At 41.9% G+C, this 22,611-nt stretch overlaps 1 protein-coding gene across 1 annotated transcript; it reads right to left on the bottom strand.

The window, feature by feature from the left end:
- Positions 1-4,829: 4,829 nt before the first annotated feature.
- LOC110533952 (P2Y purinoceptor 14-like) lies at positions 4,830-7,931 on the bottom strand. Its single transcript, XM_021618549.2, has 2 exons — positions 7,711-7,931; positions 4,830-7,489 (listed from the first exon to the last, which is right to left on the bottom strand). The coding sequence occupies exon 2, from the start codon at positions 7,474-7,476 to the stop codon at positions 6,397-6,399; it is 1,080 nt and encodes a 359-aa protein (XP_021474224.2). The 5' UTR covers positions 7,477-7,489; positions 7,711-7,931; the 3' UTR covers positions 4,830-6,396.
- Positions 7,932-22,611: the final 14,680 nt, after the last annotated feature.

Here is a 22,611-nt window from a genome sequence, read left to right as displayed (position 1 = left end):
CACACCCCTTAACTTTTTCCACATTTTGTTGTGTTACAGCCTGAATTTAAAATTGATTAAATTTAGATTTTTGTTAGGTCACTGGCCTACACACAATACCCCATAATGTCAAAGTGCAATGATGTTTTAGGGAATTTTTACAAATTAATACAAAATGAAAAGCTGAAATGTATTGAATCAATAAGTACTCAACCCCTTTGTCATGGCAAGCCTAAATAAGTTCAGGAGTAAAAATATGCTTAACAAGTCACATAATAAGTTGCATGGACTTGCTCTGTGTGCAATAATAGAGTTTAAAATACTTTGTAATTAGTGCCTTATCTGTGTACCCCACACATACAGATAATTGTAAGGTCCTTCAGTCGAGCAGTGAATTTCAAGCACAGATTCAACCACAAAGACCAAGGAGGTTTTCAAATGCTGAAAGCAAAGCATTGTTTGTGGCAAATCCAATACAACACATAATTGAGTACCACTGAGTACCACTTTCTATATTTTCAAGCATAGTGGTGGCTGTATCATGTTATGGCAGGGATGCAACTTTCACTGGGGATGGGGGGGACATGTCATTTTTGTCCCCCTCAGTTTTATCATGTGGGGGACACAACGGTGTGCTTTAGGACCACGCAGACTCCTCCGAGCATTGGGTAGGTGGTTTGGAGTGTTTATCCGACTGGATACAAAAAAAAAAACAAATCTAAAAACCAAAGTTGCAGCTCTGTGATATGGGTATGCTTGTAATTGTTAAGGACTGGGGAGTTTTTCAGGATAAAAAATAAACGTAATGGAGTTACGCACAGGCAAAATCCTAGAGGTAAACCTGGTTCAGTCTGCTTTCCACCAGACACTGGGAGATGAGTTCACCTTTCAGCAGGACAATAACCTAAAACACAAGGCCAAATCTACACTGGAGTTGCTTCCCAAGAAGACAGTGAATGTTCCTGAGAGGCCGAGGTCGTTTTGACATAAATCTACTTGGAAATCTATGGCAAGACCTGAGAATGGATGTCTTGCGATGATAAACAACCATTTGACAGAGCTTGAAGAATTTTGAGGGGTGTGAATACTTATGTAAATTATATATTTAATTTTCAATACATTTGCAGAAATGTCTAAAAACATGTTTTCACTTTGTCATTATGCGGTATTGTGTCTTGATGGGTGAGAAAAATAATACATTTAATAAATGTTGAATTCAGGCTGTAATAACATATTAGTAAATACAAGTTTAAATTGAGGATAGTCTGATGGGTGAAAAGGTCAAGGGGTATGAATACTTTCTGAAGGCACTGTATGTTTTTGTATACAGTTTTTGTCATCATTCTGAACACAATGAGTTGACTCTTCACATGGGATGACTTCACTGAACAACAAAAGAAAGGGAATATTAAATGATTCCCAATGATCCATCGCATCTCCCAAAAATGTTTTCAACATACATCTGTAAAATGATAGTCTAGAAACTAAAGCTTTGGTTGTCTTCCTCTCAACCTTCCATGTCTTCTCCCTGGACCTCCTCAATGTCCACCTCTTGAACATCAGCCTCTGAGGCCTCATCTTCACTGTCACTTTCCAACCTTGTTGAGGATGGCTCGTTGTCAGGCTCAAAAAGCCTCAAATTTGCCTGGATGGCCACCAATTTTTTCACCCTTGTGTTGGTCAACCTGTTACCTGCTTTGGTGTGTGTGTTCCCAAACAAGGATCAGATGCGCTCTGAGGTGGCTGATGATGGTGGGATTTGGAGGATGAGGGAGGCAACAGGGGAAAGAGCCTCAGTCCTATGTTGGCACGACTGTCATATTGCATCTCCATCCCAAAGCCCTTGCTTGGAAGTGTATTTCGCCAGACTGCCAAGAACCTTGCCCTCATCCAGGCCAAGGTGGGGAGACATGACACCACAGACCTCGTTGATCTCTGCACCAGACAGGATGCTCTTGCCAGCATACTTGGGGTCCAACATGCACGCTGCGGCGGGTATGGGCTTCAGGCAGAAGTCTTCACACGTTTTGACGTATTTCAGAACTGCAGTTTCCTCTGCTTGGAGCAACAATGAAGTGGGCAGGGCAGTACAGATTTCTTCTCTTACATCTGAAAGCAGAGTCTGAACATCAGACAGGATGGCATTGTCTCCCTCAATCCGTGCAATGAAGACTCCTATAGGTTTCAGGAGTTTCAAGCTGCTTACCACTCTCTCCCAAAATACATAATCCAGGAGGATCCTCTTGATGGGGCTGTCCATATCGACAGACTGTGATATGGCCATTTCTTGGATAGACTCCTTCCTCTCCATGTCAAACATGATGACAACACCACCCCAACGGGTGTTGCTGGGCAGCATCAATGTGGTGCTCTTATTCTTCTCACCTTGCTTGGTGAGGTAGATTACTGCAATAACTTGATGACCCTTCACATACCTAACCATTTCCTTGGCTCTCTTGTAGAGTGTATTCATTGTTTTCAGTACCATGATGTCCTTGAGGAACAGAATCAATGCATGAGCAGCACAGCCAATGGGTGTGATGTGAGGGTAGGACTCCTCCACTTTAGACCAAGCAGCCTTCATGTTCGCAGCATTGTCTGTCACCAGTGCAAATACCTTATGTGGTCGAAGGTCATTGACGACTGCCTTCAGCACATCTACAATGTAGAGACATGTGTGTCTGTCATCTCTTGTGTCTGTGCTCTAGCAGAATACTGGTTTGAGGGTTGGAGATGATGTAGTTAATTATTCCTTGCCCACGAACATTCGACCACCCATCAGAGATCATTACAATACAGTCTGCTTTCTCTATGAATTTCTTGACCTTCACTTGAACTCTGTTGAACTCTGCATCCAGCAAATTAGTAGATAAAGCATGTCTGGTTGGAGGGGTGTATGCTGGGTGAAGAACATTCAGAAATTTCTTCCAATACACATTGCCTGTGAGCATCAGAGGTGAACCAGTTGCATACACAGCTCGAGCAAGACATTCATCAGCATTTATCTGACTACGTTCCTCCATTGAGTCAAAAAACTTCTGATTCCAAGAGGACCATGAACTGTTGCTATCGATAAGGTGTCTGGATTCATAATTTTCACCTTGAATAGAAGTAGAGGGACTTTTGTCAGAGGCTGCTTGTTGTGAGCGCTGAGGGAACTTAATGCACTTGGCCAGATGATTTTGCATCTTTGTTGCATTCTTCACATATGATTTGGCACAGTATTTGCAAAATGTACACAGCTTTCCTTCTACATTACCTGCAGTGAAATGTCTCCACACATCTGATAGTGCCCGTTGTCAATATCGTCGTATGAGTGAGACCAAGGCGCAGCGTGAGTAGAGTTCCACATAATTTTTATAAATCGAAACTGAACAAAACAACAAACAACCAAACGAAACGTGACGCTACTGATGTGCACGAAGGCAACTATACATAGACAAGATCCCACAACACAAATGAGGAAAATGGCTACCTAAGTATGATCCCCAATCAGAGACAACGATAAACATCTCTCTCTGATTGGGAACCATATCAGGCCAACATAGACATACAAAACCCCCTAGACATACAAAAACTAAAGTACCCACCCTAGTCACACCCTGACCTAAACAAAATATATAGAAAAACAGAGATATTTAAGGACAGGGCGTGACACCTGTAAACGTTAGAAAAAAATTAGAGAAAAAACAAATACAATTCCATGTACAGATAAATAGTTAAGCAGTTAGATTAAACAACTCCTTTGTAAAATGTATATTTTTAAATGAAACATGTATGGAAACAGGTGAATTAACACTCCTAAGTTAGCAGGCTCAAGCAAGCTAAAAACCCACATGGTAGCATAAACTAACTAGCAGAAATTGTTAACAAGTTCTAAATGATTTATACACACTTTGCTGTAGGCTACTATTTACTAGTTAACAAAAAAATTGTCATATATCCACCCCACCCAGTATTGTCATCAAAACTTACCAGAAAGAATGTAGTCCTTGGCTCAGACAGTGTAGTAGGGTGGGCTCAACAGCATCTCATTAGTGTGCAAGATCTTGAGAATCAGCTGCACATGTGATGGAAGAATGCACTGTGCATGCAGAGGGTTGCAATTCCATTGATTTAAAAAAATTATTATTATTTATCCGTTATTTTACCAGGTAAGTTGACTGAGAACACGTTCTCATTTGGAGCCATGACCTGGGGAATAGTTACAGGGGAGAGGAGGGGGATGAATGAGCCAATTGTAAACTGGTGACCGTGATGGTTTGAGGGCCAAATTGGGAATTTTTGAGGATAGTTTAACCAAAATATGCCACAAGACCTAGAATTGCCTTATGTGTATCCCACAAAAAAAAGGTTCACTGTTATAAGCTATTTTTTTTGATGAATTTAAGCAAACTTTCCATTAAAAAATTTCGGAAAATATACGGAAATTTACCGGAAAGTTTCCGACCCTTTGCAACTAGCCAGCTACCTAGTTTAAATATCAGCAGTACTGCCACATCATCATAATATTTTATTGACACTTGATAACACTAGATTAAATAGCATCATCAATACCTGGTCTGGTTGGCTAATAAACGCAGCAGAGAGAGGCAGAAAGACAGAGGTGCGTCTTCATCAACGACCCTCTGACTCAACTCCATGCCTTCGTCAGTCGGGAGTTGCATCATGTGTCAGGGCAGCAGCAACACAGGTAGTCTACTGGCGCTGACCACCAGAATACTAAAATATCAATACAAGCCACTTGCCAGCCAGTCATATATCATGAGTTAGAAAATGATGAATGTATTATGAATGTTACATTATAAAATGATTATTTAAGAATTTAAGAACATCGAGGATAAATCACAATCAGTACAATTTTTTTATTTTTTTATCAAGCTAGCTTACTAGCAGATTAACATCAATTATCAACAATGACAAGCTGAAAGCCCACCCTCTTTCCCCTGTCAATCATGTCTTTAGGAGGCTTACAATTTGTAATGAGTGTACTGTACAAATAAATAGCCCTTTTCTTCAAAATAAAAATACATCACTACAGAGGCAGTTTATATTTTAGGAATATCAAGATATGAATTATGAAAGTGTTTTTATTTTGAGCACCTGCCCCCTGAAAGGTCTGTGCACTGCCTTGATTAAAAAGGATAAGAATCGGTTTGAAATGTCAGACAAAGGATCATTTACAAGCTATTATACAAACGACAAAAAAATGTGTTTGTCAGCTATGGACATTGTTACTTCAGGTATTGTACGGCAAGATCAACTCATCCAAATGCAATAAGCCTAAATACGCACCAAACAGTATTTATCCAAGATAAAGACTGGAAATGGCTTTGTTCTCTTTAATGAAAGGCTGCTGATCATCCACCAGTGACAGTGATATCATCAAAGTGAGCTTCTGGCTTTGAACAACAGGTATTTCACTCTTTCCTCTGCTCTGCCACTTATCTGTGATCAATCTATGCTGTTAGTCGAAGCCCAGCCTGTTTTTGTGCAGTAGGTGATAAAACTAAATAATTCAACCCATCATTTATTTGATAAATTACTGAATAACTGAGTGAATCCTGACAGTGATTGGATTAGACTACTTAAAAGTTTGATAATATACTGCCTCTTCTATACATACTACTCACATGCTTACTTAAATTGATCAGTACTCTATTATCATTTAATATACATTTAATAGAAATGCTTTGAAAGCCAGAAAATAAAAGTCTCAGTGTTATCTGAGGAGACAATCCCTCATGAACATCAAATGAAATGAACTTTGGTGAACTTAATCAGTACTTAACTTTTGCAACTGTAAAAGGCAAATATCCACATAAATAAACTCCTAGGCTCTCTATTGTGTGGAAATATACATTCATTGATCTCATGGCAGAAAAATATATTTTAAAAAGTGTACAAGACTGACACAACATGGCCATTACAGCTTTTGTTAGTACTTCATCGAATTCATACGTTTTCAGACAGAGGTTGTGACAATAAACCTTTTTTGGGGGGGGACATATCCGTGGCATACCACGGCTTTCAGCCAATCAGCATCACCAATCAGGGCTCGAACCACCTGGTTTATAATGCCCTTTTAACCATGACAACCTAAGGTCACCATAAGTGTGAGTAATATACTCAAATAACAGACTGTATAGATACTTATACAAACACCATTCTTACTGGACCAACAATTATATCTACAAAGGCCAGTAAGAACTTGATAACAAGAGTTCATATATATATATATGTTAATCTTTCATAATGTACATTCAATAATACCCTTCTATACTTTATTTTATAGAGTCAATAGTATAAACAGGATTAACATGTACTGTACATTATTATACATCATTTCTCAGTTACTAATCTAAATAGATTTTTAACCCCATGCAAAATGTTAAAAACTCCCTGCCTTAGATAGCTCTATATCTCTGTAAAAGATTGATTAATACTGATGCGTCTACTGTTGCGTCTACTGTTAACAGCATACATGGTCTTGAACTGCCCCTGCAGGGCACAGAGGATAGTCCTCCTATAGGTGCAAGACAGGAAGTAGTAGATTATGGGGTCCAGACAGCTGTTGAGGGAAGACAGGAGCAGAGTGAGCTCATTGAGGATGTGAAGAATCTGCTTACTTTCCAGGGCCTGAATCAGATCCATTTGGGCCAGCACGTAGGGCACTCGCACCAGGTGGTATGGCAGGAAGCACAGTGTGAAGATCACCGGCACCACAAAAGTCTTCCGGACCACCCTGCTCTTTTTCCGCTGGGCCTTGGGGTCCAGGTTCCCCAAGGACATGGTCCTCACCTTGGTGGTTATGCTGGCGTAGAAGCAGAGGAAGAGGATGAAGATGGCACAGAAGAAGGCCACCATGGTGAGGTTGGCCAGGGCCCCCAGGAGACCTTTATGGTGGAAGTGAAAGCAGATCTTGTCACAGGGTTGCTGCCTGTCATTCCTGAGGAAGAACAGAGACATGCCCAGGATCAGGCTTGCCCACACCGAGAAGGACGCCCGGTGGCTCCACCGCACCCTGTGGATTCTCAGGACCCACACAGGCTTGATGATCTTCAGGTAGCGATCCAGACTGATCAGGCTGAGGAACAGGATGCTGGCATACATGTTGACGTAGAAGAAGATACCCAGCACCTTGCAGATGTAGAAGGGGCCCTGGCTGTTGTGGTAATAGACCCGCATAGGCAGACACAGCACCAACAGGAAGTCAGCTATGGCCAGGTGTCTCAGGTACACAGCCATAGATGAGTCGGAGTGCTTCTTCAGGAAGAACACAAATATGGTCATGGTGTTGCTGACCAGGCCGAAGAAGCAGATTATTGAGTAGAGAATGGGTAAGGCAGGAGACAGGATGCCGTCATGGATCTCACAGTTGCCGTTTACATCAACCCCACTGGTGTTAACTCCTAGTTCCATCATCGTCCCACTAACGGTGGTATTCAATCTAGTCCCAAAGGCCGAGACACAAGCTGAATCACACGGACGACACATGCTGATCAATCAACTAAAGAAAGGCAAAAGTTTAATTAAAACCCATATATTTCAAAGACAGTGTTTTATAAACACCATGCATACAATTTTTTTCTTTCAATATAAGAAAAAGTATAATCAAATGAAACAAACAAACTGTATGATAGTTGCAATATTTGTTATATTATGCTGTCTTGATTGAAGTCTGAATAAACTATCAAGCCATGTTATTACAACCAGAAAACAAGAACTTACATGGGTAGCTGCTCTGCCCTCCGCTCCACTCAGTCTCAGACTGAAATGAATGAGTTCCTGTGCATGAGCAGTGCTTTTGACAGAACCCTGTCCGATCAAGGAAATACTGAGATGTGACGTGAGTCAACCATCAAATCATCCCTGTTAAGACAGCTTATGTTGCTTCCTCAATCGCAAAGCTTTCAGCGAAGGGAAAATGAGACAGACAGTTCTGAGGGCCCTGTCACGACGTTGATCTCTAGATAGATGAGGAGGATTAATATTTGAAAGAAAAACCACCATTGTCTTGACTTCATTGTTTTGGGGACTATATGAGGTTATGATGTACTGCTCCTGGGTCTATGGAGTACAAACAAGCGTTGTGAAGACAATAAATATTGTGATCAGATTACAGATACTTTTGGAAAAATAGATGATTACTTCTTGCATTACTTTTAATTTGCCCACGCCATTAGGGTACTGGGAAAAGATTCAAAGTTCAGTTTTGAATTTGATACGGAAAGGGAAACGTCACAAAATTAAAATTACCACACTCCATCAACCCAAAGGTCTTGGGGGGGGTCTAGGTTTACTCAACTTCAGGTTATTGTAACGATCCTCTTCGTCTGATGAGGAGTAGTCAAGATCGGACCAAAACGCAAAAGTGTTAAGTGTCCATGTTAATATTTATTTTAACTCAGAACACTAAGACAAAATAACAAAAAAATAGACCAACACGAAACAGTTCTGTCTGGTACAGAGACAGAAAACAACTACCCATAAACACAGGTGGGAACAGGCTACCTAAATATGGTTCTCAATCAGAGACAACGATTGACAGCTGCCTCTGATTGGGAACCATACCAGGCCAAACACATAGAAATACACCACACAGAACAAAACATAGAATGAACCACATAGAATGCCCACCCCAACTCAGGCCAAAGAGTTCAATTTGGTTTCATCAGACCAGAGATTCTTGTTTCTCATGGTGCTCTATAGATGGTGGTCCTTCTGGAAGGTTCTTCCATCTTCACAGAGGAACTCTGGAGCACTGTCAGAGTGACTATCAGGTTCTTGCTCACCAAGGCCCTTCTCCACGATTGCTCAGTTTGGCCTGGCGGCCAGCTCTAGGAAGAGTCTTGGTGGTTCCAAACTTCTTCCATTTAAGAATGATGGAGGTCACTGTGTTCTTGGGAACCTTCAATGCTCCAGAAATGTTTTGGTACCCTTCCCAGATCTGTGCCTCGACACAATCCTATTTAGGAGCTCTACGGACAATTCCTTTGACCTCATGGCTTGGTTTTTGCTCTGACATGCACTGTCAACTGGGGGACCTTATATAGACAGGTGTGTGTCTTTCCAAATCATATCCAATCAATTGAATTTACCACAGGTGGACTCCAATCAAGTTGTAGAAACATCTCAAGGATGTCCAATGGAAACAGGATGCACCTGAGCTCAATTTCGAGTCTCATAACAAAGGGTCTGAATACTTATGTATGTAAGGTATTTCATATTTTATTTAAGGCAGTCTGAATACTTTTCGAAGGCACTGTATATCATTAGAAACTAATCTATGACTCTTTAGTGTCTTGCTACAGGATGCAGCAGCAGGATGTGTTCAAGTTAGTCTCACTTCCTGTCAAGGAAAAAACCTCAGACCCCTCACCACACTAATCTTACAGAAAATATATAGGGCACTCTTTTCACATGACCCAATTATCTGTTTCATCAGGAAAAACTTTTTGAAAAACCCTTGGCCCTACAGTGACCATCCTGGAAAGAAGCTTGTTTTATAAGGACAATGGGATCCACCCAAATCATTTGAGTTCCTGGATCCTTTCACAGCAGTATACGGCTGCGTTGAGACAATTACTTATCAATGACCCAAGCCCAGCTCAGTTAATCCTTACCAACGTGTCGCTGTGTTCTCATAATGCTTAATAGGATGTCGGTGTGCGGAGCCGAGAGGGTCGCCAGCTAATGACCCAAGAACACACCTGTGCTCGGGTGTGTCCCAGGATAAATACACCTCTTCCCCATTCATTGATGAGACTCTCTCCATGCAGACACACTGAAAGATTTTGGTTGTGGCCTTTTTGTGTCTGTTTTGTTTGTTTGCGTTGGCACCGTTCAACACCCCTCATTATCACATTTATGCACGCAAATCACTCACTTACACTACTGATTACTGACTACACACACACACCATTGTTAATTGTATTTAGTTTACTTCAGTTTATAAATATATGATGTTATTCCTTATCTCCACGTTGTCTCCCTTTTTGTTACGAACTTCGAGCCGGTTCGTGACACAGGTCAGAGAGTCAACAACCTGTGTGGGGGGCTTGATTCTGCTGACGGTACATTACTGTATTAGCTGGTTCGTGACACAGGTCAGAGAGTCAACAATCTGTGTGGGGGGCTTGATTCTGCTGACGGTACATTACTGTATTGGCTGGTTCGTGACACAGGTCAAAGAGTCAACAACCTGTGTGGGGGTTTGATTCTGCTGACGGTGCATTACTGTATTGGCTGGTTCGTGACATACATATTTCCAGTTAAAGAGGATGTTAAATGGAAGAATTCAGCATCTCACTTTTGTAGTAATGCAGCTTGAACTTTATACTGAATTATCAAACCACATTGAAAAACAAACTTATAGAACAGGAAATTATATGCTTTAGCAGCCTGCAAAAGCACACTTTCACAACCCACATGCTAAAACTCCAAGCCACCTATCGCAGAATTAAGTAATCAGATAAGTCTATGTTATCAAGGGTGCATTGCAACTTTGCTTCTCAGTTCATTCAGAAGAGGTGAAGCCACCTCATATATCAAGGTGTTTTAAGAAATGTTTCTCTGCACATTCGTCTTCTGAAATTCTGGATGCATTGGCATCGGGAGGCATTTATCATTTGTAATCTGAGACAATGGAGCAAGCTGCATCTGTGCTCGTGTGTAGTCTACTGTAGCATCCATGTGGACTGTGGCTGAGGATCAAACCTGTTCACAGATCAAGCTACACACCAAAGCACAGCACTGATACACCCACAGCGGATGGCAGTGGGATTGTTCGTGATACCAAATCAACACACCGCCCCAATAACTAATTTAACTGTCTGTTTATTGTCTACCATTATTACCACCCTCCTGTGTCAATCTGTGGTACCTGCAGTGTTTTTTTCTGGTCACATTGTCAGGGAAACTCTTCATCCTATTTAAAGCTGTTCAAGGTACCCCCTCCTTCAGTTCTTTACAAAGTATGACATGCACATGTCAACAATCTGCAACCCTTTTTGGTTTCACAAACATTAAAAGGAACAGTAAATGTCTGAGGTGGGCCTGGTTTCATGTAGCAGTGCATGCAGCTGTGCAAACACGCCATCCGGAGAAAACACAGAACTTCAGGTTATTGTGGCCACAGAGCATAGCTGTATTAGTCAGGCCGAGAGTGACATGTCTTTATCTCATATCTCACACAATTGTTGTCAAACATGAAGCAGAATACATCCACTGAATTTAATGTACACTGTAAAAAAGAAAGTGCTTTGTTACACAAACTAGTGGCAAATGAGCTGCCACCACCTTAAAGGAGACGAAACCTTAACTTGGCTGGAGTATTGAAACACATTGTTGTGAGGGTATTGGGACAGATTTAAGGTGTTCTGAAACATTAATCTTGAGGTATTCTGAAACATGACATGGTGTGTTGTAACACCACATACAGTGGGGCAAGAAAGTATTTAGTCAGCCACCAATTGTGCAAGTTCTCCCACTTAAAAAGATGAGAGAGGCCTGTAATTTTCATCATAGTTACACTTCAACTATGACAGACAAAATGTAAAAAAATATCCAGAAAATCACATTGTAGGATTCTTAATGAATTTATTTGCAAATTATGGAGGAAAATAAGTATTTGGTCAATAACAAATGTTTATCTCAATACTTTGTTATATGCCCTTTGTTGGCAATGACAGAGGTCAAATGTTTTCTGTAAGTCTTCACAAGGTTTTCACACACTGTTGCAGGTATTTCGACCCATTCCTCCATGCAGATCTCCTCTAGAGCAGTGATGTTTTGAGGCTGTTGCTGGGCAACACAGACTTTCAACTCCCTCCAAAGATTTTCTATGGGGTTGAGATCTGGAGACTGGCTAGGCCACTCCAGGATCTTGAAATGCTTCTTACGAAGCCACTCCTTCGTTGCCCGGGCGGTGTGTTTGGGATCATTGTCATGCTGAAAGACCCAGCCACGTTTCATCTTCAATGCCCTTGCTGATGGAATGAGGTTTTCCGATACATGGCCCCATTCATTCTTTCCTTTACACGGATCAGTCGTCCTGGTCCCTTTGCAGAAAAACAGCCCCAAAGCATGATGTTTCCACCCCCATGCTTCACAGTAGGTATGGTGTTCTTTGGATGCAACTCAGCATTCTTTGTCCTCCAAACACGACAAGTTTAGTTTTTACCGAAATGTTATATTTTGGTTTCATCTGACCATCTGACATTCTCCCAATCTTCTTCTGGATCATCCAAATGCTCTCTAGCAAACTTCAGACGGGCCTGGACATGTACTGGCTTAAGCAGGGGGACACGTCTGGCACTGGCGGCGTAGTGTGTTACTGATGGTAGGCTTTGTTACTTTGGTCCCAGCTCTCTGCAGGTCATTCACTAGGTCCCCCCGTGTGGTTCTGGGATTTTTGCTCACTGTTCTTGTGATCATTTTGACCCCACGGGGTGAGATCTTGAGTGGAGCCCCAGATTGAGGGAAATTATCAGTGGTCTTGTGTGTCTTCCATTTCCTAACAATTGCTCCCACAGTTGATTTCTTCAAACCAAGCTGCTTACCTATTGCAGATTCAGTCTTCCCAGCCTGGTGCAGGTCTACAATTTTGTTTCTGGTGTCCTTTGACAGCTCTTTGGTCTTGGCCATAGTGGATTTTGGAGTGTGACTGTTTGAGGTTGTGGACAGGTGTCTTTTATACTGATAACAAGTTCAAACAGTTGCCATTAATACAGGTAACGAGCCTCTTAAAGAAGAAGTTACAGGTCTGTGAGTTTGTAGGTGACCAAATACTTATTTTCCACCATAATTTGCAAATATATTCATAAAAAATCCTACAATGTGATTTTCTGGATTATTTTTTCTCATTTTGTCTGTCATAGTTGAAGTGTACCTATGATGAACATTACAGGCCTCTCTCATCTTTTTAAGTGGGAGAACTTGCACAATTGGTGGCTGACTAACTACTTTTTTGCCCCACTGTAAGTGTCAGTGTCATAACCCCTTGCCAGAGACTGGGAGCCCTAACCCGGAAATGCTTGGAAACACTATTAGTCCTGTGTAGCCGAATTGGATCCCTTCTCCTTTGGTGTGGTTTCCTCTCTAAATCTCATAAACACCATGATTGTATTTCAAATCCTGTTTCGAGCCGAATTAGATCCCCTATGGAGTTTCCAAAAAACTGTAAATGGGAGTTTCCTCTTTATTGTATGTTCCCTGCCCTTACAGTATATGGTGTGTTTATAAACTCATTGGTAATTCCAAAAGGTCAAATGTACAGTATTATGCTCAAAGGACAAGAGAAAAAAATATGTGTGAAAATACAAATTATTACATTTGTCCGGGACAATGAGTACAAAATTACTTTTCAATATTTTATTGCAAATTCCAAAACATTAAAAAGAAGTCAAACATTTGTATATTGATAAAGACAGTTCAAAGATCTGTAAGGTATTTATCATCAGAAATGTGACATTTTACACACTCATGGAAAAAAATACAGGCAATGACTGCTAATGTTAGCAGTAGCACTCATACAAAACCTCAGCCCATGGCTAAATGTGATCCACCAGTCATCCATTATGCTAATGTCCTGACCTGAGTCTTAATTTTCAGATGATGGTACATGGCATGGAAGATTGTTCATATTAATATAAATCTCAGTACAGTTGAGTTAGATGATATGATTGACCATTGACATTAGCCTGTGATCCTGGTCGGCTTTGGTTAGGATTGGCCAGCAGGGGGGTAACGTAGTATGTATGTACGTATGCATGTCTAATTTTCTACAGGGAGAGAGAAATAGCCAATAATCTCAAACAATAATGATACTACATAAATGCATAATTTGGTTATCAAATGTCAGAACTGCCAATTCTCACACATAGGCAATAAGACACACGCATTTGACACTCTTCTCACGCTGACACACCGCACCTCATGTCTCACGCATCAAAAAGTACTGGTTTTCTTTTTAAAGTACTGGTTTTCTTTTTGAAATTAATCCAGTGTGTTAACTTTTCAACTGCGCCCAAATCGTTTTGAAATCCTAGTATCTGCACCAGAAATGTAAAGGAAAAATCCATCCAAAATCACTAATCCCTTTAAATTACAGTGTTAAATAACACTAATATGTGGGAACAATATTTTTTGAACAAATGTTTCATTTTGATGTTATCATAAGGTTGGTAGCAACATGGAAAATCATTGTGGAAATCGTTGCAGCTCAAGTCAACTACAAAATACACATTGCAATGCTCTCCCAATGGGCTGGCTGGCTATGTAGCTAGCTAAACAACGTAACTACACACTAATACCAAAGACCCAATTTATATGGACCCTGACTTAACTTTCATTGTTAATTTGTTTATCTTTCGTGGAAGATTCTTTATCCCTAAAAGGAAATGGGCAGAGAACTCTTCACATTATTTAAGATAGAATTTAAATATTATTTAGAAATGATCAGTGAATGTAAGAACAAAAAGCAATACGTACCAAAGTATTTAACAAATTTAACATTTATCTTGATATGTAATACCCCTCCCTCCCTGTCTGTTAAGTTTATGTACTCTTGTTTGTATATTTCTGTTTTTTTGTGTGTTTGTTGTGTTCATAGTAAAAAATAAATAATACAAATGTAAAATAATACCAAAGACAATATCAGCATGTAAAGTAGCTAGTTAGCTGTTCAATCGTCTAAACATCCTGCAATATCAATTTAGGCGTCTCACCATGTTCAACCTGTATATGCCTCAGAGTGAGAAAGTCTTACATTCACAAAGGCATAAATATATATATTGTAACGACCCTGGGTTTATAAGCTTGGAAATGTATAAACCCAGCGTCGTTACAATATATATACTTGAGGCAATGGGAAACGTTGCCCATGCTACGTCAATGGCCCGCGCGGAGCATTCTGGGCGATTCTGAGACAAGGAGCGGTCCTACAAGGATTGAATGGGAGTAGACTGAATGGGCGCTAGCTCAAAACCCAAGATTAGCACGAATTTCGTCAACAACAAGTACAAGATTACACATATTTTCCGAGATGTGAGATAATTAACTTGCTCTTTGTAATATCATATTGCTTTGAAATCTCAAAATTACGTACTTTCTAGAAAAGAGGCACGTTTCTCGACATAGACACTGACTTTGAGAAGGGATTGCGTGACGATAGGTTTAACAATCGCGTGACGCAGCATGACAACGTGAACGCGATTGGTCGACAGTCTACTGGGTGTAGCGTTACACAAATCTTCATTGGTTTCATATCTCCTTTCTAATATCATTTCAAGGGGCTTTATTGGCATGGGAAACACACACACTTCAAAACATTCAATGACACAGGGATAGAACATCCCTCAGAGATTAACAAAAACCATATAACATTAAAAATGGGTGAACCTTTCCTTTAAAATCACGAGTGGAACTTCTATCATTATTGTCCTGTTTTGCCACTGCACTGTGAACCGCGGCACATTGAAGCATATGATTGGTCAAGTTATGTAAGGGCTCATGGGGATTGGATGCATGTTTTAAAGAAACGCCCCTCGCGATTAGAGTGGCGTTTAATGGAGACAATGAAAACGTTCTCTGCTGAGTTTATAAAACTGCAAAAAGAGCAGCACGGTAGCGCTGTTTTATGTACAATGTTGTCAACAAAATGAGGTTGCTGTAACTTCCGTCCCTATTGCAGAATGCAGCCTTTTGACAGCATGTACTAAAGTCGATTTAATACACATTTACATTAGTCCCCTCGTTTCGAGATGGGCTTTTAGACTGTGACAATGAAAAGGCAGCAAACAGACCTACAGTATGTTTTAGCAGGGAAGTTCTGCAGGGTGATCTGATTTGGAACTGAAAATAATTATTTCCAACAGATTGTGATGTGAACCCAAAAGTGTACGTTTGATTCTAGAGGTTGGAAAATAAATAGACAAATATTTTGTTTAGGATGTAGTCTAGTCATCAGGATATTTTATTATCTATTTACCTGATCAATTCTCATTCTTAACATTGGGGTAAAATATAGGGTAATTATTATTCCCTACACTTATTTTATTATTCCGCTTCTTCACAATTTTGACAGTGTAATTCCATATTTGAAATATGATATGCCTACTTGTGTCTTTGAAATTGAATCATATGAAGCTATGTATTTTTCAAATAAGCATTGGATAAAATGCTCCAGGACTCAAATATTATATTTGACATTTTAGTATTGTGCACATGCTAGGCAGAGATGGTAGTGGGACACAACTCATAAATGCATCATATTTTGTCTACGTAGAGTAAGATGGCAAGGATCTTCAACTGGTAGGCATAAACCACCTGAATAATTGATATCCATTTGATTTTTCTTGAAGTTTGGGTGATTTTAAGAAATGAATTGTTATAAGAAGAACATTTTCAAACACTCGGCACTTGGGAAACAGATCAGAGCTGGCCAACCCTCCTGGAGAGCAGGATTTTCTTCCATCCTTAGTGTAGTGGTGCGACTTCCTGGCACGTGTTGCCTACAAATTTCCACCCGAGATTAGGGTTTAATCCCTGCTTCCAATCTTCCCACTGTTTCTCCCCATTTCATTACTGTCTGAAAAAAGTATCAAATCACCCCCAAAATATGTAAAAAATGATATTAGCATACTATATTTTTTGGGGAATGAAATTTCAAGTAACAAAGTCTAAATATTGTGAGTGTTAATTTAATGTTCAAAGCATCCTAAATACACCTGACCTGTGGTTTTAATTTTCCACTCTGCTCATAAGCCTAAGCCATATCAAAATTGCCATACATAGAATTGCAGGAAATAAGCTTTAAAATAGTAAAAAAATGTCCCTGCAGTACAGTTGACAACCATTGCTATAAATGCTAAAAAAAAATCCATTCTTACTGAAGCATACAGTGCATTCGGAAAGTATTCAGACCCTGAGACATTTTTCACATTTTGTTACGTTACAGCCTTATTCTAAAATGTATTACATATTTTTTTTCCGTCAATCTACACACAATACCCCATAATGACAAAGCAAAAATATGTTTAGAAATTTTTGCAAATGTATTAAAAATACAAAACAGAAATACGTATTTACATAAATATTCAGACCCTTTGCTATGAGACTTGAAATTGAGCTCAGATTGAGATGTTTCTACAACTTGTTTGGAGTCCACCTGTGGTAAATTCAATTGATTCGACATGATTTGGAAAGGCACACATCTGTCTTTATAAGGTCCCACAGTTGTCTATAGAGCTCTGAGACAGGATTATGTTGAGGCGGAGATCTGGGGAAGGGTACCAAAAAATGTCTGCAGCATTGAAGGTCCCCAAGAACACAGTGGCCTCCATCACTCTTAAATAGAAGAAGTTTGGAACCACCAAGACTCTTCCTAGAGCTGGCAGCCTGGCCAAACTGAGCAATCGGGGGAGAAGGGCCTTGGTCAGGGAAGTGACCAAGAACCCGATGGTCACTCTGACAGAGCTCCAGAGTTCCTCTGTAGAAATGGGAAAACCTTCCAGAAGGAAAACCATCTCTGCAGTACTCCACCAAGCAGGCCTTTATGGTCAGATGAAAGCCACTCCTCAGTAAAAGGCACATGACAGCCCGCTTGGAGTTTGCCAAAAGGACTCTGACCATGAGAAACAAGAATCCCTGGTCTGATGAAACCAAGATTGAACTTTTTGGCCTAAATGCCAAGCGTAACATCTGGAGGAAACCTTGCACCATCCCTACGGTGAAGCATGGTGGTGGCTGCATCATGCTGTGGGGCTGTTCTTCAGTTGCAGGGACTGGGAGACTAGTCAGGATCGAGGGAAGGATGAAGAGAGCACAGTACAGAGAGATCCTTGATGAGAGATCCTTGATGAAAACCTGCTCCAGAGCACTCAAGACCTCAAACTGGAGCAAAGGTTCACCTTCCAACAGGACACTGACCCTAAGCATACAGCCAAGACAACGCAGGAGTGGCTTCAGGACAAGTCTCTGAATGTCCTTGAGTGGCCCAGCCAGAGCCCGGACTTGAACCCAATCGAACAGAGACATTTGGAAAAAGTCAAGGGGTCTGAATACTTTCCGAATGCACTGTATATCACTTGAACTGGTACAGATATCCTACTCACGCCACTCCTCTCAGGATCCCGCCTCCTTGACCCCTCTTCCTCTACTTTCTTCACTGTCTCAGCATATGACAACTTCTGCACTACTCTAACCCTGGAAACCTCAACCTGCCTCTCTCGCAATGGACATTTCTGATCCCCAGCCCCATGGGCACCCCTACAATTAACACATACCACTACTTTCCCCAAAGATACACATTGCTTTGTCTTCTGCACTTCTGCACACCTAGGAACCTCCCCCTACACACTGCTGCCACATGCCCACATGCTTGACACCTGTAACAACGTAATGTATTCGGCACAAAAGAACAGACAACGACTCTTCTGTTTCACCACTCACGCCAACCTGTCTGTCACACCAAATGACGAGCATCACAAACACCGGGAATTTTCCTTCAGTTGGTCAACTTTCACATTTACCGCTACCCCCATAATCACTCCTTCAATGACACCCTTTTCTTGAGAGCAAAACAAGTCACATCTTTTGTCCCCATTCCTTTAACGCGGAGAGCCTGCTCCCTCTGACCAGCAGAAACACAAACAATTATCACAAGACCACTTCTGGTTACCTTCACCGATTCCACAGCACCCAACTCTGTTTTCATCCACCCTGAAACCACAAATGGATCAGCCAAAGGCAAAGGTCCACTTTTTACAAAAATGTCACTCCTTGTAACGGATTTCCTCCTCTTCGTCTGAAGAGGTGTAGCAAGGATCGGACCAATACGCATCGTGGTAAGTGTCCATGTTTTAATAGAAAAGACTGAACACACAAAACAAAATAACAAAGTGAAATGGAAATGAAACAGTCCCGTGTGGCACAAACACTGACACAGGAAACAATCACCCACAAAATACCCAAAGAATATGGCTGCCTAAATATGGTTCCCAATCAGAGACAACGATAAACACCTGCCTCTGATTGAGAACCAATCTAGGCAACCATAGACCTACATAAACACCTAGATGGAAACAACCCCATAAATCTACAAAAACCCCTAGATAGTACAAACACCCTAGATGAGACAAAAACACACATATCACCCATGTCACACCCTGACCTAACCAAAATAATAAAGAAAACAAACAATACTAAGGTCAGGGCGTGACAGTACCCCCCCACAAAGGTGCGGACTCCGGCCGCAAAAACCTAATCTAAAGGGGAGGGTCCGGGTGGGCCTCTTTCACGGCGGCGGCTCGGGTGCTGGACGTGGACCCCACTCCACCATAGTCTTAGTCCGCTTTTGTGGCCTCCTAGGAACGGCGCCCCCTCGCCGCCAACCTAGGATTGGCAACCCTAGTAAAAGGGCCCCACTGGACTGAGGGGCAGCTCCGGACTGAGGGGCAGCTCAGGACTGAGGGGCAGCTCCGGACTGAGGGGCAGCTCCGGACTGAGGGGCAGCTCCGGACTGATTGACTGCTCTGGCAGCTCCCGGCTGGCTGACGGCTCTGGCAGCTCCCGGCTGGCTGACGGCTCTGGCAGCTCCCGGCTGGCTGACAGCTCAGGACAGACGGGAGACTCTAGCAGCTCAGGACAGACGGGAGACTCTAGCAGCTCAGGACAGACGGGAGACTCTATCAGCTCAGGACAGACGGGAGACTCTAGCAGCTCAGGACAGACGGGAGACTCTGGCTGGAGAGGAGGAAGACTCTAGCAGTACTGGACAGGTGGGAGCACCTGTAGGCAAAAGAGGGAGAGACATCCTGGTGCGGGGGGCTGCCACCGGAGGGCTGGTGCGTGGAGGTAGCACTGGATAGAGCGGACCGTGCAGGCGCACTGGAGCTCTTGAGCACCGAGCCTGCCCAACCTTCCCTGGTTGGATGCTCCCCATAGCCCGACCAGTGCGGCGAGGTGGAATAGGCCGCACTGGGCTGTGCTGGCGAACCGGGGACACCATGCGTAAGGCTGGTGCCATGTACGCCGGCCCGAGGAGACGCACTGGAGACCAGATGCGTAAAGCCGGCCGATACGCGGAGCTGGAATGTACCGCACCGGGCTATGCACACGCACTGGGGAAACTGTGCGCTCCACCGCATAACACGGTGCCTGCCTGGTCCCTCTCGCTTTCCGGTAAGCACAGGAAGTTGGCGCAGGTCTCCTACCTGGCTTCGCCACACTCCCTGTGTGCCCCCCCCCCATACCAATGCCTCTCTGCCTTCGCTGCCTCCAGCTCTGCTTCGGGGCGGTGATATTCCCCCGGCTGTGGCCAGGGTCCTCTCCCGTCTAGAATTTCCTCCCAAGTCCATGACTTTTATGTTCGTTGCTGATGCTGCTGCTGCTGCCCGTTACCACGCCGCTTGGTCCTCTGTTGGTGGGTGATTCTGTAACGGAATTCCTCCTCTTTGTCTGAAGAGGTGTAGCAAGGATCGGACCAATAAGCAGCGTGGTAAGTGTCCATGTTTTAATAGAAAAGACTGAACATGACACAAATACAAAATAACAAAGTGAAATGGAAACGAAACAGTCCCGTGTGGCACAAACACTGACACAGGAAACAATCACCCACAAAACACCCAAAGAATATGGCTGCCTAAATATGGTTCCCAATCAGAGACAACGATAGACAGCTGCCTCTAATTGAGAACCAATCTAGGCAACCATAGACCTACATAAACACCTAGATGGAAACAACCCCATAAATCTACAAAAAACCCTAGATAGTACAAACACCCTAGACGAGACAAAAACACACATATCACCCATGTCACACCCTGACCTAACCAAAATAATAAAGAAAACAAAGAATACTAAGGTCAGGGCGTGACACTCCTACCATCACAGACTCATCTTTATCCTGACCCTCAGTGCAAGCCTCGGACTCCGAGAATTTCACCACACCATTCTTCTTTAACAAACCATCTCTTTTTCCACAATTTTTAACCAATTCCAGCTCACCCTCTTCCTCCCTCTCTCTTCAACCTCCTCTTTCTCCCCTTTTCCCTTCATTCCTCCTCTGTATTCCAAGTATCCTTATGATAATACTGCAGTTCTCCTGACATACGTCTTGTTCTTACCCTGTCAAGGGACACCATTTTTCCATCAGGCGTCCAGCCACTTCCGTCCAGGGGAGGTGCCTGTTTTTTACAATTGACCATAGAGTTTGCAAGAGGCAGGCACACCTGCCCATGAATGCCCCTTCTCCACCACTATGCCTCAGACTGGGGGAATTCAGAAGTACACAAGCACAATGTTTGAGGTTCACATCTTGCCTTTAATCTAAACATTTGTCTTCTGATATGAAGGTATGAAACAATAAAGGTGGAATTTCACACAAAAAACATTCTACCTAGGCCCTGTTCAGACCTGAGGTAAGTTGATTTAACGTGGAATTAAAAAAATAATGACTGTAGTAAATGTTATCTTGAGTCCATGTTAAGTCATGTTTGAATCTAGCCCCATTTGATCAGTATAACAAGGGTGGATCAGCACAACAGTTTATTCATGAAGACTGGCTGAGTGGACTAAGTCAGTGTTTTAACAAGCAAGAATCCTGAGTTCACATCCATGTTCTCACGTGAATACCAGTGATGACAGTACACTTTATACATGTGACCTCATATTACCTCTGCTATAACTTACATAGCCCTAAGAATTTCTATTGTAACATTATTTACAATCAAAAGTTGCCTGGCAACTTTAGCCTATAATTAGTGCCTAGTAAAAGTATTAAATTCTTCAAAATATTGACTGAAAATTCAATCAATATTTATAATCAATCAATATTTATGCTATAAACCACTTGCAATTTAAAAATATTTGATTATATGATCGACACAGACTTCCAAAACACGTTTGTTTGGATGCTGCCTTTGCACTGCACTGAAACACCAGAAAGTGTTTTCACAAACACAATTATTCAGATTGGCTAACAACTTTGGGTGGCTCAGAGTACTTCCATTCAGTTTTGAAACACATTCAGTGTATCATAACACTTACAGTACCAGTCAAAAGTTTGGACACACCTACCCATTAAAGGTTTTTCTTTATTTTTACTATTTTCTACATTGTAAAATAATAGTGAAGACATCAAAACTATGAAATAACACATATAGAATCATGTAGTAACCAAAAAAAAAAGTGTTAACAAATCAAAATATACTTTATATTTGAAATTCTTCAAAGTAGCCAACCTTTGCCTTGATGCACACTCTTAGCATTCTCTCATCCAGCTTCACATGGAAAGATTTTCCAACAGTCTTGAAGGAGTTCCCACATGTGCTGAGCACTTGTTGGCTGCTTTTCCTTGACTCTGTGGTCCAACTCATCCCAAACCATCTCATTAGGTTGAGGTCAGGTGATTGTGGAGGCCAGTTGATCTGATGCAGCACTCCATCAATCTCCTTCTTGGTCAAATGGCCATTAAACAGCCTGGAGGTGTGTTTTGGGTCGTTGTCCTGTTGAAAAACAAATGATAGTCCCACTAAGCACAAACCAGATGGGATGGCGTATCACTGGAACCTCACAAGCAGAGAACATCCGTTCACCTACTCTGCATCTCACAAAGACACAGCGGTTGGA

The sequence above is a fragment of the Oncorhynchus mykiss genome, chromosome 10, assembly GCF_013265735.2.
Source record: "Oncorhynchus mykiss isolate Arlee chromosome 10, USDA_OmykA_1.1, whole genome shotgun sequence".
In the NCBI taxonomy this organism is placed as follows: Eukaryota; Metazoa; Chordata; class Actinopteri; order Salmoniformes; family Salmonidae; genus Oncorhynchus; species Oncorhynchus mykiss.
The sequence above is the reverse complement of the archived record's forward strand: the minus strand, read 5'-3'. Positions and strand labels throughout refer to the sequence as shown.

Coding starts and splice junctions, on each gene's coding strand:
- LOC110533952 (XM_021618549.2), bottom strand. CDS start 7,476: ATGTGTCGTCCGTGTGATTCAGCTTGTGTCTCGGCCTTTGGGACTAGA.